We start from the raw sequence: 18257 nt of genomic DNA, 5'->3' as shown, positions 1-18257 counted from the left end.
TACAGGCACGGTGTGTGGGCGCCACACCCAGGGCGGGGTGAAGCCTGGCAGCGCTAACATGAAAGCATGAACACTTGACTGGACTGTGCAAGAGAGAGCGTAGGAGAGTAAAAGGAGGGTTCAAAAAAAAAAAAAAAAAAGTCATACAAAAGATCATCCCATCATCTGTTAAATAGAGAGAGAGCGAGAGAGAGAGAGAGAGAGAGAGAGAGAGAGAGAGAGAGAGAGAGAGAGAGACAGAGAGACAGAGAAAGACGAGAGAGAGAGAGAGAGAGAGAGAGAGAGAGAGACAGAGAGAGAGACAGAGAGAGAGACAGAGAGAGAGACAGAGACACAGAGAGAGAGAGAGAGAGAGAGAGAGAGAGAGAGAGAGAGAGAGAGAGAGAGAGAGAGAGAGAGAGAAGAAAGACTCGAAAGGATTTTATTTTAGTTTTTTTAATACCACCAAGGGGCACCAATTCAAAACCCAGCAAGTCTCCTTTAATACCGACGAAATTAAATTGTCAGCATGTTATCAGCCCGGTCCAGTCGTCTGTATCTGAAACGCGACAGCAAGAAACATAGAGATGCAGTGGGGGGGAGAAAAAGAGAGAAAGTGCATTTACTGCAGGCGACAATTTACGTAAGGTTGGGCAGGATTTTGTGTGACGACCCAAGGTAAAATAAGTTAACTGGCAGGAAATTCACATTAGCAACTAGTGGGGTGCATGCATGTACATCAATAATGCACTAAAGAGTTGCCAAGTAGTGATTGATCAGCCCTTTCAATTCAATTCAAAATGTTTATTTCATTCAATTCAATTTAATTCAATTCAAATTTATTTCAATCCTTAAAAAAAGAAAACTGAAAAGGGACAGAAGGAAGTAAATGTTAACTGCCCCTAATCATTAACAACAACAAAAAATAATCAACACAAAATAAATTACAGCGAGCGGTCAAGATGTTTGCAATATAACAATTCTATATAATAATTCAGCAGCATGTACTTGTGCAATATGTATTTTTCCAGTAATTGAGCTTTTGTAACGTTTTTAAAGATACAGATTGACTGGGATGATTTTGTTTTACAATCCAGATTGTTCCATAAACTGACGCCTTGAGTTGAAATGCATCCTCCTCTTTGTTTTGTTCGATATTTTGTTTTGGAGAAAATATCTGTTCCTCATAATTTATACTTTCTCTTTTTTTTATTTAGTTTGTATATTAACTGGTCAAATTTCATGATGGGCTTTAAACATTCTTTTGAGACGGTTAAACTCCACCAATTCATTAAATTTTAAAGTTATTAGTTGTATAAATAATGGATTAGTGTGGTCTCTTTATCCGCAGCCACAACGACACAAATTGCACGTTTCTGTAAAAGAAAGATGGAATAAGTGTAGGTTTTGGCTGCACACCCCCACACTTCAATGCAATAAAGGTATGCAACAATCAATCAATTATATAACAATAACAAAGCATTCTTGTTCAATGATTCTTTAGCCTTGCGTACAACTACTATAGTTTATTCGATATGTGATTTCCATGTTAAGTGTTCATCAATAATTATACCTAAAAACTTTATTTCATTCGTGCTTTCTATTGCTGTACCTTGCACTGACAGTGTTGCTTCAACATCAATATTCCTACAGCTAAAAATCATAAACCCCTTTCAATTATTCATCCCCAGTACATTCCCTTTTACACTTTTTATACTGATACAAGCCTGGCCTGATTGTCAAAAGTGTGTCTCTTACAGGATTCTCTTTCTAAATTTGAAATGTGGCAAGCGACATGATTTGACGATTGCAAGCGTTAAGAGCAGACATTTCCTTCTAGCGCAGGGAGACATGACCAAGCCTACCTTTGGAGTGAGAAAAGATTGATGACTTTGGCTTTGATTGAAAATTCCGCCTTGAGGTTCAAGCCTGTGTGTGACCAGTGATGCATTGGCCACTGGACCAGTTTGGCTCCACAAGGACCTGCTAGGTTGGACGTGATGGCGCGTCCCTGACTTCATTACCACTTGAAGAACAGCGCACATGAATAGTCCATGCTATTTTTATTTTTTATTTTAGTGTATACGGCGACTCTCCTCTTGATTCGGCTTTATTTCCTGATAACGGTGCTTGGTACTGTTCTGAGTGAGTCAAGACTCGTCTACGAACGTGACTCCTTGTTGGACCTTTACCACAACGGCGGCGTTTCGGGTGTGTTCGAGCATGGTTGGGAGAAACCGTTGCCTCCGCTCTTGGCTGACATTCCGGCTGAGCTCTTCCGCGTTCGTGCGCTTCCTTCTCGGCGGTGGCGCCTGATGTTTATGTACAGCACTTTATATACAGCAACGCCTGTTCTTAAAGTGTTTTATAAATAAAGTTGAGTTGAGTTTTAGTCAAGATTTTTGAAACAATGCTTGCCAGTATTGACCTCCTTAGTAGGCTGGAGGTTTTATTTTTGTATCTGCCAATTAGCGTCTGTGCATGAGTGGCAGAACACGTGTGAACCCTGATACGGAACCGGCCAAAACAACAGAACGGCGGGAAGTCGACAGGAGTGACTGAGAAGCCGCCAACTGTGCCCGCGCTATACTGTGAAGTTTCAATTACGAGGCGCTGCACTCGCTGGATGGAAAGGAGTGGGCTTGTCAGGGCGGGAAGACGAGTGACTGGTGACTGCTGGTGGCAGAAAGGGCCTGGTGGAGGACGTGCACAACCATCGAGCCACGGTTACGCTACACGAAACTGAATAAAGCCAGTTTATCATTGGCTACAATGCTTACAACTGTGTAAGAATAATTTGAAATGGAAGGCCTATTCCATCTTGTTTTACATTTTCATTCCTTGTGAGTAGTGTTAATTTTGTCTGCCATTTTTAAATGTAGTCTCAGTTTTAGTCTAATTTCAATCACGCTTGTTAGTTTTTCTCACAGTTACACCCAATTCACACTGACTGTGGAAAGGACGTGGTGCGTTTTCCGTACGACTTCAACACGAACTGCAATTCACACGGGGTGTTGCGTGTCCAGAAACGTGCGCCCACCAGACCACAAGATGACGGGGGTTCACGCTGGAGAGTTGAGTTCACGTGATAACAACCGTGTATATAGAGTCCTATTTGGTAAACAATAGCCACGCTTGCCTGCTGTCACATCGATATGCTTTTTGGACATTATTTCTGCGACTTCTACCATGGGTAAGTACGTTTTGTGTTTCAATAGTGTTATTTTGTCATGTTTCATTGCTTCTGAGCTCATTTTTTAGTCATAAATGTCCGACTCATGTCATGCTATGTTGTTGGCTAGAATCACTCCCAAAAAACGAGTTCGCAAACGGTTTTATTTTGAAATATATCGGATTTACCTTGATGCGATACGCCCGACTTCCTGTCCAGCTCGTGTCATTTCTTCAGCTTCATGAAAATCCGCATGCGGCATCCGGAAAAAATAGAACGCTTGCGGAAACCTTCCACATTGCCGCAGTCGTTCCGCACGCACCTGGTGTGAATTGACACGTGGACTTGAATGTGTTCTATCCTTGCGGCGTCCGTACGGCTGCCGTACGGAAAACGCACTGCGTCCGTTCCACAGCCAGTGTGAATTGAGCTTTAGTCAACCTCATCCCATTTTTATTGAATCCATTCGTCTGTAAATGCAAATTGTAAATGTAGCATTTGAGTCTTTATTTTAGTCCAAGCAAACAATTTTATTCGGCTAGTTTTAGGCAACAAAAACTGTCGATGTTTTAGTCAGGACAACCATTTTACCCCTGTATATTTTCTTTGTTAGCAGATGATACTGAACCCTTTTGGATCTAAAACTATTTAACGTAAATTTTCTCTCACCTTTTTGATGAAAAACAACTTGACACACAATTACAGTGGCTACCATGGCTCCATGCTATGAGCTAGAAAGTTAGCCAGCATTAGTTAGCATTCGCATTAACGTTATTGTTGGAACGTTATAGCTGTTTGGTTAATGTTAAATTTGCTGTCTGTCCCATGTGTTTGCTCTGTGTGTCACATGACAGTGTCAGACGTGACAGATTAGCAGAGACAAGATTTGACAAAATCATATAATTTTCGTCTTGTTTTTGTTGATAAACTAAAATGTCCATAGATTTTAGTCCACTTTTTATTATGTGCAGGACATTTTCATTAGTCGACGAAAATGCATACTGATTTAGTTCCACTTATTGTTTATTAATGAGGGTTTTAGTCTAGTCTAGTTTTAGTCGGGTGAAAAAGATGTTTAGTTTTTGTTGACGAAATCAACACTACTTCTGAGTGGAATGTTCTCCATAATCGTGGTTTTTTTTAGCCGCCTAACAGGCGTGGTACAAATCAGGTGCAATGAGATCCCGAATCAATGAGCTGAATTTAAATCCGACATGCCGTTTGAACTCTTGCCACGCTCCAGCATGCCTACAAATCGTAATTGGCCCGGGCCGCGGCTGCAGAGGTTATGGCGATTATAGGTGAGTGTGCGGAGGCATAACTGTTCACATCACGGCTCTTATTGTGCGTGAAGTAAGAGGAGAGAATGCATGTGGTTGCAGGGTTGGTCGTGACCGGTATCTTAATGAGTTTGGTGGTGAAGGGGAGAGTAATCAATAGCACAGTCAACAGCAACTAGCGCCGATGACAAATGTTTTCTGCGGCAATGAGTGTGGAGAACAGGCTTCGGGGTCAATTCACATTCAATTAAAAAACACGCAAAAATACAGTCACACATCCAATAAAAACACCTGATTAAATATTGAACCACCCTTTAAAAGGAACAAGATTTACACGTCTTTCCTGAGGGACAAAGAAATGCTTTCTCATAAAAAAAAACTAGGAAAATCATTCAAACAAACCCTAAATGTACATCAGATGATGCTTAACTGATTGACTCACAGCCATTTTCACTGCAGCAACCCCCTTCGCTCCCGGCTGTTTTACTGGATTTTGACTTATTTTGCAAGTCCCACAGAATATTGTGTTCTATCGCTATTAAAAAAAAAGAAGAAAAAAAAAGTGTCATCATTATTCACAAATCTGTTTAGAAGTGTGGAGAAATTAGCTTGTTTGCAACAAGGCCCTGGTTGATCTCTTATAGTCTGCTACCACCTACTGGCCGTTTTTGTAATAACCGTTGCTTTAACTATTCTCAGCAGTTCAGAGACGTTTTCTTGGACTAAAATAAAGACTAAAATGCTAGATTTATAGTCGACTAAAAATGGACTAAATAAAAATGGGATGAGGTTGACTAAATGTGATCAAAACTAACAAGCGTGACTGAAATTGAACTAAAACTGAGACTATATTTAAAAATGGCAGACAAAATGAACACTACACCACAGAGATATTTACTTACTGTGAGCTACAGTCTCCAGTTAGCTTTCTGGCCCTACAGCTAATGTAAAAATGTGTGAGAGAGAGGTGAGGATCAATGAACTCTCGCTCAGGGTGATGCTCGCACGCCAACAGACCTGACATTTGTCAGCGAGACCATGACCGCGAGCATGACCTGTTGATTTCTGCACACAAGATTCACCTCGGTGGGCAGGAATGGCAGCCTGAGTGCGTGAAGAGGGACTCGCCTTATGAAAAAAAAAGTTTTCAAAAGTTAAGTGTGTCAGGGTTATTATAGTTTTGGAATTTTCATTTTAGTGTCGTTTTGAGTTTTGTTTTGTTTTTTTAAATTGAGGTAGTTTTAATTAGTTTTCAGGGTGGTTCTGTTAGTTTGTATTAGTTTTAATTATTTAACAAATGCTTAGTTTTAGTTTGTTTCAGTATTAGTTTTAGTTTAAAAAAAATGTGCATTACTAGTACACAAAATTTAAAAAAAACAAAAAAAACAGCATGGGAGCGACATCATCTTTTGGTGCTTTTCTATTGGCATCTGCGAGATGACGTCACGTGACACACTTTCAACCGTCCTTATTCAGGTTAATATCAAAATAAACCAACTTAAAATCCCATTTAAAATCATCCCCAAAAGCTCATGCATTCAATTAATTGACAAAGACTAAAACGAAGAACATTTTTGTAATAATTATAGTTTTGTAAACATAAAATGTAGTTTCAGTTACATTTTCGTTTTTATTTTATTTCATCAACGAAATTGTTTTTTGAATTTTAGTTTTTTTGGTAGTTTTAGTTAACTAGAATAACCTTGGTCCGCGTACTCACATAGAGCTGAGTGCGGAGCTTCTCGTCTTCGGCGGCGATGCGTTCCCTGATGACGGCCTGCTGGACGCTCTCCTGGACCACGGCACGTTCTGCCGACAGAATGCGGGACACCTCGTCTTCCACGTGACGCTTGGCCTCGGCCTGAGCTTGGGCCGACGCGCGCGACTTCTCCGCCTCCAGCCTGTGTGGACAATTGACAGCAAAACTAGTTTTTTACCTTCCGCGAGGGATGTTTCTGCAAGCAAGCGTCATGCGACCGCTGCAGGATGTCCCCACAATAATTTCGGAAAAGAGCTAATAAAGCATAGATAAAATCTGATACTCCCATATTCATTTTCAAGATGTGCCAGAAGAAGCCATTGTACACATGCCCTTGCGACTAAAATAGTCAATGAGCACGTCTTGAGATTTGGAATGAATTTGTATCATTTCCAAATCATTTGCACTCGAGTGTCAATATTTAACGGCCGCCGTTAACCTCCAAAGCGGCATGAAGCTCCGTGCAGACACAAGACCACCATTTGAACCCCGCCGTCACTGAGCTCTCGTGGTTACCTAGCAACGCGCTCCCTGTGCAGCGACGGTGCGCTTGATTAGAGAATAAGGAGGAACGTCCCTGAAAACCCCCAAACGGCCTCCTCTTGCTAGGAATCAAGTGGCGAGGTAAAATAAACGCACAATAGACAAAGCGAGTGCCAGGGCGAATTATGACAGACTGAAAGAAAGGACGGTAAGGAGCCCAATGAACTTCAGTCAAATCCTGAGAGATAGGTAGAGAGAGGCAGGTGAATATTGACTGTCTGAAAGAGTTCAGTGACAATTTCCCCCACACATCCCACGATTAAACATTTCAAGAGGACGCATTTTTTATTCAGTGTAGACTCACAGCTTGAACAAAAACTGCACTAAAAAAGTTGTTAAACAAAACAGCAGATGGATGAAATTGGTTGGAAGATGAGTATGATGAACCCTGAATCGGAATAGAATGAGCCTCAGTTCATCTGCTGGCCACCCGTTCGTTTGCGAGGTAGTTCGCTGTTAGCTAGAGCCTCTTGCAGCTCAAACTGTAGGTTTGCGTTGGCATAACAAAGTTGCTAGATGAGGTAGTAACATCAATTTGCATTCAAAATAGGGATAGACCGATTAACGGCGCCGATATTGGGCATTTTGACGAATATCCTTATTTGCCTTCATTTTATTTTTTTATTTAAATCTGACGGTCAATATAAAGTAAATCTAAAAAAAAACAACAACAAAAAACCCAAACATTTATTTGTCTAAATTTTTAGTTAAAGGGATCGTTCGGATTTTTTGACATGAATCTCAATTTCATCCTCACTTCCAGTGTATGCGATCAGCACTGACTTACCCCTGACAGCGTTCTGTGACACGAGTTCTGGTCCGGTGTTGGACGAGAGGAAAATAGTCCAGCAAGCTGGCTGGGGTAACGGAAATAAAAGCGTTTTTATTCTAAAAACAATTTGTGTTCAAAAGACTGATACATTTGCATCACAATACTCGTTTCTGAAAAAAGTCAGAAGCCATTACCGCCAGCCACTACTTTTCTGTTCGTTCGTATCTCTGCGCGTCGCCCTGTAGACGGGTAATCGACGCACTGCAGCCAGCTGATGCTTCCGCCTTCGAAAAGACAAACAACTTCTAGCGGAAGGATTAGCTGGCTGCAGTGCGTCAACACCGGACCAGAACTCGTGTCACAGAACGCTGTCAGGGGTAAGTCAGTGCTGATCGCACACACTGGAGGTGAGGATGAAATTGAGATTCATGTTAAAAAATCCGAATGATCCCTTTAACTTTATAAGAGATCCTGCTCGCCCTGGGAACCTTCTGAACCATTTGTTTTTGTTTGATATCAGGTATTTTTTAATTTTGTAGAAAACTATATAGAGCTATTTTTTATGCTAGAGTATACAGAAGGCTTTGGTGCAGCCTCTGAACTGAAGAGAAGGCGTGAAGCAATGGGAGTTATTACAAAAATGGCCAGCAGGTGGCAGCATAGTATAAGAGATCAGCCAGGGCCATGTTGCAACAAGCTCTTTTTGACAGTGTTTTCAACAGAAACGTGAATCATGATGAAACTTAGGTCTTTTCTAATGCTATTTGCTTCGAAATGAAAATGATAGAAACACTTTTTTTTTCCTTGAAGAAAGAAGAGACTCTAATCATTCTTTTGATAGGATCCATGTTTTTAGAGCAATATAACAATATTCTGTGGGCCTTGCAAAATCAGTCAAAATCCCGTAAAACAGCCGGAAGCTTCAGTCAAAATGGCTGCCAGTCAATGAGTTAAGAATCCATTTCACTTTTCAAGACATAATGATCATCGTGAGAGCTCCCTGAACATTTTGTAAGATTAAAAAAAGAAAAAACAGAAAAACAGAAACAGAAAAACAGAAAAAAACGTATACATTTTTAAAAGTCAGAAAATGTGTTCAATAAATAAATATGCTTTAAGGCATTACAACAGAGTCAAGATTGGCATTTGTATTTTCAACAACTTTTACACCAATAAACCCCCCCCCCCCCCCCCCCCACACACACACACACACCACCCTTTTTTTTTTTTTTTACCGAAAATGAATATCGGCTCCAAGTATCGGCTATCGGCCTCCTTGACTACTAATAATCAGCATCGGTATTAGCCCTGAAAAAAAAACCAGTCTCTCTCTACTTCTCAAGTCATTCAAAAACCAAGTGAACCCCATACTGTAATTGATCCGCAAAATTTGTCAGGATCCAGATGGACACACAAAGCTCAGTCATGCTTCGTAACAACGTAGGTCAAGTCAGATGCCTCCATGCCCGCCCGTGTGTCCATCAACCAGACGAAATGTCAAAAAGTGCCGTGGCGACTTGGAGGTGATAGGAGTTTCCAAAAAAATTGCGACAGAGGGGACGGCAAGAAGTGAATACCGGAGACTTGACACGTTTGACCCCGGAGGAAGCCGAGCAAAGATGGAGTGAGAAGTTGGAGAGAGAGAGATGGAGGGAAGCCAGCCATGTCCACTCCTACAGTCCGCTGAGCCTCACACGTCAGCACACACCATCCATCACAGGGCTTCCCCTCCCACTCACACACACAAACACCAACGCACACACGCACACAGGGGAGAGTTCCTAATAGCTTTTTACATTCACCATTTCCTCACAACCTGCACCTCAAAGCTTTACTCCAAATGTTTATGTGCAAATAAAAAAAGAAAATAAATAAAAAAAAAAAAAAGTAAAAAACTGGAGGCAAATGGAGCGCAAGTGCCATGCGCCCTGCAATCAATGATAAATGTTTGGCATAAACTAGACCAAACCATGTTCCAAACTAGACAAAGTGAAATTTCTGAGAGATTGCAAGAGAATGCAGAAAGCTGAATGCTAATAAAATATTTCCCAAGCGAGATTTGAACCAACGCACTTGTGCGTCTCCGTAACGCCAGGCAAGTATTTAACATGTGAGCCAACTTGGCTTGTTGAAAATCATGGCTAATGGCCTATTTATATGTAAAAGTGTTATCTGAAAGTACCCTCCATTCATTTAGATGGAAAAATGGAACTACAGTGATACCTCAGCTCACGAACATAATTGGTTCCCAGAAAGTGTGTGTAAGGCGAAAAGTTTGTCTTCCGAACATTTATTTCCCATAAGAAACCATTAAAATGAGAATAATCCGTTTCCAGGTCCCTATAAAACATAATTTTCTACTAAATAAGCCTTAAAACTACACAAAAATATACCTTATTTTATGTATAATAAATGTGCTATTGTATTGTAATTAAAGAAATAAACTGTACTGTATAATAAAGTCGTTTTATTTACCTTTGTGATGGTAGTTCTTAAGGATGGTAGCAATGGTAGACTTACTTCATTCGCGAGCGTTTCACCGCGTAGAGTGTTTATAGAACGGTTGCCGCTCATTCGCACTTTCGTGCTCACCGGAGCGGAGGAGGTGTGTCCCTTGGTGAACAAGGAAGTGGAGCACTTTAGCGAGTCAACAAAAAGTGAGCACCGCCAACTACTTTCACCTCTTTCCTGGGACTAAACAGCCGTGGCACTATTTTCTCCTTTTTTGAGGTACGTGATAGCACTTCCGCTTTTTTTAGTGGCGCGAACTCCATTGACTACAATGCAAACGCGCCGCCGTCCCTCGCCTTTGGTGAGAACGTAGCATTAGGCTTAACACTAGCCTGTGGTGGGGTCTTTTTCGGTCCCATAATAGCAAAAGTACACTCAATATGATCCAAAATGTCTATCAAACACAAACCGCGTCCGCACTAAAAGAAAGGGGGTGAAGAACTGGGACGCCGTGAGCGTGCGTCAGCTTCTCGTGGCCGGCACCGTGGTGCTGTTCGACCGCGTGGTTTGGTTCGTCAGCAGAGACTATATGCTCGCGAATTTAATGTTCGTGAGGCGAAACGTTCGTGAGCTTAAGCGTTCGTCAGCCGAGGTGTCACTGTAATGATATCCAATGGAAAAATGCAAAGAAATTAAATTCCCACAATAGTGCCACCTAGGCATACAGTACCTGCCATTCAATTAGATGGTAAAGTGGAACTAAGGTAGTTAGTATACATGTAATCACCTACCATAATTGCCATGGATACATTTGCAATGTACGGTCAGAGGTGGGATTCGAACCCGTGATCCTGGTTACTGGACAATGCATTTTACCAAGTGCGCCACTGAACAAGATCACAGACCTGGTAATGATTAGAAGTTGTATGTATGGCAGTGGGCGTGGAAAGTGGGACTGAAGAAAAAGTGCAATGTCAGTCCCATTGAAAATGAATGGGGAAAAGTTGGTATTGAACACTAAATTGTGCGTATGTGTAAGTACTGTGAAATCAGATGAGATATTCCCATGATGGTGTGAATATTTGAAGAAAGTTGAAATTTGAACGGTGTAAATTGCAAGTATGTGGGAGTTATTACACGGCAATAAAGTGTGGAGAAGAAAAAGTTGAATAACATGGGAATGCTTTCAGCATTCCCACAATTAACACATATGGAATAAAGAATGCTTGGCAAAAGAAAAAGAGTATTTCCGTCGACTTCCTCTCAAGTGCTAAGCCAAGCAAAAGAGCGCTATCGCTATAGCTGGATGCTATCTTTCTGCCTCGCCTGGCCTCTATTGCTTTCCAACCATTATTGCACTCTCCCGGGGATATTGGACACATTTTTCATTTGTCTGTACAGGGATTGACAGCAGGTGGGGAAGAGAGTGGTAAGAAAGACGATGACTCATTCAAAAAAAAATAAAAATAAATCCTCTGTGTAATAGAATGATTTTGGAGGACATGGATGATGTTTGCCCTTGCACTGGAAGTGTGCAAAATGAAGTGGTGACACTTTATTCTCCCCGAGTATCCACAAATTCAATCAGGAATGTACGTTCCATTTCAACAGCTTGGTTGGCAGTGGCACGGTGTGTTCTGATGAGAGTTTGAAAGCATGCACTCAAGGTGGGGCAACACCTAACAAGAAGTCACGCAGTTTGGTGCGATATCTGGCACCAAGTGATGGATGCTGCATTGGAGGATGGTCGGAAGTCAAATATATCAGTTGTTTTTTCCCAGTTCCAAACTGAAAGCGTTCAAGGCGAAAGTAAACAACTAAAATGGTGGATAGTGGTAAACTCATTTTGACCTCCAGCAAACTTACCTTCTCGCAATTTTGCTTCATTTATTGTTTTTATCTTATATCATAAGCATTCCATACAGTTCAGTAGTTCATCGTATAACTTGATGCAGGAACATAGCGGCACAGTGTCACGTACGTTGCATTACGTGAAGTTATGTCGAATCGAATATTTATGAATGAAGAAAGCTATCTAGTTTTATACTCAAGAAATTGTCTTTAACCATTCACGGTCTGTGCTTCCAAAGGGGAAATTATTGTAGAGTGACGTCACTTTTGTAGAGAGTCTGTGAAGTTGGGGTCCTTCTCTTTTTTTTCCCCCCCCGACTTCGCAAGTGGAATTTCCTGGTTCGAGAGGGCATTCCCATACAGACTTCCTGGTTCGAACTTGGAAAAGTCACACTTCCAACCATCCTCGAATGCAGCATTAAGGCTCCTTGCGGTTCGAACCGATTGGTGTCCAAGCTCAATTTGTCAAACACGTACGATTAGAATACTTGAATGCTAGTTGTTGTCAAAGACGAGAGAGCAACATCCAAGGGATGAAGTACATGACTTTTGGAACTGGCTCCAAGGGAGTTGGATAGAAAACAAGGAGGTACTCCTCTCCAACCCGGCCTCAACCACTCTCATTGGACTTTTGCCTGTTTTACTGCCGTTTCTGCGCCAGTGGATGTCGTTGACTTTTGCAAACTGCGGGCTTGTTAACTCATTTTCTCCCAAAAATGTGTAAATACGTTCTATTTGAAATGTTTTAAGTGTCCCAAAGACGTATTTAGACTTTTTTTTGTTTTTTGTTTTTGTTTTTTTAAATGCTACAGCATACATAAAGCTTTGATGCATCCTATCAACTGCAAAGAACGATAAAAGAAATACTATTAATTACACAAACAGCCAGCAGGTGGTAGCAGTGTATAAGAGATCAACCAGGGCCATTTTATAAAAAAATAAAAAATAAAAAAATAAATAAATAAAATAAAAAAGCTCAAATACTCACAATTCTAAATAGATTTGTGAAAATTGATGAAACTTAGCTATATTCTAACGCTAATTGCTGCAAAATGGAAACAGACAGAAATGTACTTTTTTGGCCCGATGAAAGAAGAAACTAATCTTTCTTTTGGTAGGTTCCATGTTTTTATAGCAATCGGACAATCTGTGGGCCTTGCAAAATCAGTCAAAATCCAGTCAAACAGCCGGGAGCCAACTAGATTGCTTCTGTGAAAATGGCTGCCAGTTAATGAATTAAACACTTTTGAGACTCTTTTTGTCACCGACGACTATACTTGACTTCCTGGTTCGGTAATTGAGAATGTAAACGGTATGGAGAGATTGACCAGATCGTTTATTTCGGACTGTACCATTCAACATGACAGCGGATGAAATGTAATAACAACTCAAAATATCTTCACCCTGACCCAAATTGGATGAGCGCCTCTTGCCAATTGTGTTACATATTATATTTGCAAACGCAATATAAATCAGAAAAAAAAACAAAAAACGTTTTGTTTTGTTTTAGACTAGGGGGGGCACAGAACATACAGTATTATTGTAAAGAACATTTTTAACTTGCCTTCCCCTTGAATGTAATCCTGCTGAACAACAAACAATATTCCTTGCTTTGAATTGTCACTTTCTACTTTCCATCGCGCACCTTCTGTCCTCCCAAACATGAACGCTTACAGTCATCTACACCAGATTTATTTCCACACAGTGCGCCAACCAGGCAGGACTGAGTCCAACGAAAAATCCTGAAACAAAGGCATTTAGAGGCCCGATGCAATATTGATGTTGGGAATAATGTCGCTGAATGCTGGACATGAGTATTTGATGGCCCCGATGCTTGCTTGCTTGCTTTCTCTCTCTCTCTCTCTCTCTCTCTCTAACACGTCGTATACGCTGGCACATAAACAGAAGCACACCTGACTATGAAAGGGAGTTAAAAATGAAGCAAGGACAACGAACGGAGCCGATTCATTTGGAAATGATGCAAAATAAAAAAGCTGTTTTGTATTCGTGCCGCTCGACCATCAAGCCACAAATATAAAAAAGATAACTGCAGTGGTCTTAGAAAGTACGACTGTGGCTAAATCATAAGCATATGGTCAGCTCATCTGGCCTGCTTGAATATGCATTAAGTGGTGTGTAAACCTCACAGGAGGCAAAACATATCACAGCAAAATTTAATAAAGACCCTCGATTGTTTGAAAACTCATTTAATCATGTCTACATGGACTAGTGTTTTATCCACCATTTTTAAATTTAGTCTCAGTTTAAGTCCAGTTTCAATCACACTTGTTCGTTTTTAATCATAGTTAGTCCACCCAATCCCATTTTTCATTAGCCCATTTATAGTAGACTATAAATAGATAATTTTAGTATTTGTTTCAGGCCAAGGAAACAATTTATTCGTCTAGTTTTAGTCAACAAAAACTGTCAACATTTTAGTCTACTTTTAGGCAGGACAATCATTTTACTCTTGTATATTTTATTGTCTGCAGATACGTGTACTTCACACACAATTACAGTATATCAACAAGTGGCTACTATGGCTCCATCAGCTACTAAGTTAGCAAGCATTAGTTAGTGGTCGGATTAACACTATTGTTGGAACTTTATAGCTGTTGGCTTTTATTTGTTTGTTTTTTGTTTGCTTTTTTGTTTGTTTTTTATGTTTTGTTTTTACAAAATCAAATAATTTTCATCTCGTTTTTGTTCATGAACTAAAATGTCCATAGATTTTAGTCCAGTTTTTATTAAGTGAAGTACATTTTTGTCTCGTCTTCATTAGTTGACGAAAATGTATACTGATTTAGTCCCATCCATCCATCCATCCATTTTCTTGACCGCTTATTCCTCACAAGGGTCGCGGGGGCTGCTGGCGCCTATCTCAGCTGGCTCTGGGCAGAAGGCGGGGGACACCCTGGACTGGTTGCCATCCAATCGCAGGGCACACAGAGACAAACAACCATCCACACTCACACGCACACCTACGGACAATTCGGAGCGCCCAATTAACCTGCCATGCATGTCTTTGGAATGTGGGAGGAGACCGGAGTACCCGGAGAAGACCCACGCGGGCACGGGGAGAACATGCAAACTCCACCCAGGAAGGTCCGAGCCTGGACTCGAACCGGAGACCTCAGAACTGGGAAGCGGACGTGCTAACCACTCGACTACCGTGCCGCCCGATTTAGCCCCATTTATTGTTTATTAATGAAGGTTTTATATTAATCTAGTCTAGTCTAGTTTCAGTCCAGTGAAAAATGTGTGTATTTTTGTCTAGTTTTTGTTGACGAAATTAACACTAAGATGGACAACAAACAAGCATGTCCGGATGAACTGTTGACAAAAGGAGAAGTTTTTTTATGTTTGGTGTCTGTCCGTCTCATCCTATTTCTTTGGAAATGTTCCGCTCCGATGCGTCACAGGCAAATCTCCAAAGCTCCTTGCAGAGGACAAATGAGTGAAGGGCCGCCACGTCCAAATTGACTCCTGGCTGAGCACTCAACTTTACCGCTTTGCTCGAGTGCGCCACGCAAAATGCAGATCTCGGGAGTTCATTTATGGCTTGAAAGCTCCACAGAACAAATAAAGACTTCATCCAATTTCTCTGGATCCCCATACGATGCAATGTGGCGCACCGGGGAGTGGAGCTAACTTTTTTTGCTTTTCTGTTTCCACCTTATTTAAAACTTTGGGATTGGTTTTATACAACTCACTGATTTGGATGGCACTGGGTCTTGCTGTAGCCGCACAAGAAAAACAAAACAAAACAAAAAAAACAAAAAAACAAACATTTGAAGCGCACATTGACCTGAATGTGGTGGTCAAGATACGGAAGTATCAAACTCATAGTACACTATAAATTCTGTAGAGTAAATTTGACCCCTATTTATAGTGGGACCAAATAGACTCAGTTTTAGAGTAGGCTAATATTTACACGTGGAAGAGAGTAAAATAAAGAATTGAGAAAAATAAAAAATAAAAAGTCACTCAAGGGTTGAGGAACAAACTCACGACCTTCAGCTTGGAAGACTGCCAAACTAACACCTGAGCTATGCCCCTCCTAGTGTTTGCTTATATCCAAGTGGAGACCACAATCTCCAAGACACCAACTAATTTTTTCTCTTGGAGTTATGCCCAATTCACACTGGCTGCGGAACGGACGCGGTGCGTTTTCTGTACGGCGGCCGTACGGATGCCGGAAGGATAGAACACATTCAAGTCTATGTGTTAATTCACACCAGCTGCGGTCCAGTGCGTCTGTGGTATGGAACAAACGTGGCGATGCGGAAGGTTTCGGCAAGCGTTCTATTTTTTTCCGGACGCCGCATGTGGATTTTCATGAAGCTGAAGAAATGACCCGAGCCGGACAGGAAGTCGGGCGTCAAGGTAAATCGGGTATATTTCAAAATAAAACCGTTTGCAAACTTGTTTTTTTGGGAGGGAAGCTAGTTAACTACATAGTATGACATGAGTCGGACATTTAAGACAAAAAAAACAAAAAAAAACAGCTTTGAATAAATTAAACATGACAAAATAACACTATTACAAAACGTACTTACCCATGGTAGAAGTCCCAGAAATAATGTCCAAAAAGCATATCGATGTGAAAACAGACAAGCGTGGCTATTGTTTCCAAAATAGGACTCTATACACCAGGGGTGTCAAACTCCTATTAGCTCAGGGGCCACATGGAGTAAAATATATTACCAAGTGGGCCAGATCGGTAAAATCATGGTGTATAACTTAAAAACAATTGCCGTCAATTATACGCAGATTTTCTCTATTTGTGGGCCAGGCCTAAATTACGGAACTCAACTGTAATCATATTGTTCCGAAAATTAACACAAATGCAAATGGAACGTGGCAACACTTGTAATGCCTGTATGAGTTCTGGACGTGTTAAATCTACCCGTTTTGCATATATATTGTTCCAAGAATGCATTGTGTGGTTAATCCTTGTCATATATATTTGTGTTACCAGTCATTGAATTTGTGTCGTATTTAACACGTTTATGTAGGTCTATGATTTTTTTTTTTTTTTTTTTTAAACAAACCGTGACTGTAAATAATGACATCCCGGACGATTCCACGTACAAGTTACACTGTTCATCTGAGGACTGCTTGTGAAATTACGAATTTATATGTTTTGATTGTTGCCGGCTGATGAATTGGTCCGACATTACAAATTTTGGTTTATTTACAAAATCATCTCGCGGGCCGGATTAAACCCCTCTCTGTAAGATTGACACCCCTGCTATACACGGTTGATATCGCTTGAACTCAACTCTCCAGCATGAACCCCGGTGATCTTGTGGTCTTGCGGGAGTAGATTTCCGGACATGCAATGCACGCGGTGTGAAATGCACTCCTTGCGGAACCCATACGTAAAATGCACCGCTTCCTTTCCGCAGTCAGTGTGAATTGGACGTAAGGAAGATTCCTGCTGACACAAGTGATATGCTAACACTAAGCTGGGAGTAGATCTGCTGTCTCCCAAGCTGCAGGTCATAAGTTCGTTCCGCAACCCTTAAGCGACTTCTACCCCCCAAATTCTTTATTTTACTCTCTTCCAAGTGTAAATATGACTCTAAAAGTGAGTCTATTTGGTCCCACTAAACAGAGTCAAATTTACGTGACACAATTTACTGTGTACCTTTATCAAACACGGGCCATGTTGTTGTTTGATCTTCTTTTCCTGCAAATGTCCAAAGGCAACAAGCTGAATCTTATTGAGTCCAATGGCTTGCTCTCATAAATGCTTGCTTGTGCTGCAACGATAAATGTTAAGGTTTTTTTCTGTATGGTACAGAGGTGTACCGAGTTCCCACGGGAACAAGATACGGGACAAGAAATATAACTGCTTTGCGCTCTAGCCACAGGCTACTTACACCGGAAATCATGTACAGTAGCTCAGCCTCTATACTTTTATGGCAGTGTGTCAAATTTGTTACCTCATTGTATTTTCAGCCCTCAACTGAACCAGCAGCCAACTATGGCCTTAAAACCAAAATATACACGAAAACATGGTTTTTAGTGTTTGTAACGTTACACTCTTTAAGGTTCAAGTTCTAAAAACGCAACTATGGAAGCCCAAAAGTGTCAAAATTCAATAAATTAAAAGGCATTTTTGAAATAACTATCCTTTTGATAAATAACAGACAATTATGTAATATGGACATTACATTTTAAAATGAGGTGTTAGTATTATATTGAAAAGTGTTATACTATTCTTTAATATTTAACAAATATTTTATTTTGATATTTCATAATGATTATTTTAACAACGTCATAATTTTTAAAAATGACATTTAATTTATTTTCAAGGTTTTATAAGATAAGAAAAGTCAGTTTTTATTTCATAATGTCCTTTTCCACAATGGTCTTCTTTTACATAATGGCGTTTTACAGCCGAATGATTTGGCCTGTCAATCAAAGTCAGTGGGTGGGACC

At 40.6% G+C, this 18257-nt stretch overlaps 1 protein-coding gene across 7 annotated transcripts in view; it reads right to left on the bottom strand.

The window, feature by feature from the left end:
• Positions 1–18257, bottom strand: part of chchd3a (coiled-coil-helix-coiled-coil-helix domain containing 3a) — a 235425-nt gene that overhangs the window by 42152 nt on the left and 175016 nt on the right. For all 7 annotated transcript variants that reach the window (XM_077500830.1, XM_077500832.1, XM_077500834.1 and 4 more), the window contains one exon: positions 6152–6332. In XM_077500830.1, coding sequence (XP_077356956.1) covers positions 6152–6332 — 181 coding nt within the window. The remainder of the gene's footprint in view (positions 1–6151; positions 6333–18257) is intronic.

This window comes from Festucalex cinctus, chromosome 16 (assembly GCF_051991245.1).
Source record: "Festucalex cinctus isolate MCC-2025b chromosome 16, RoL_Fcin_1.0, whole genome shotgun sequence".
NCBI classification, from domain to species: Eukaryota; Metazoa; Chordata; class Actinopteri; order Syngnathiformes; family Syngnathidae; genus Festucalex; species Festucalex cinctus.
Note: the sequence above shows the minus strand (reverse complement) of the source record. Positions and strands in the feature narration are given on the sequence as shown.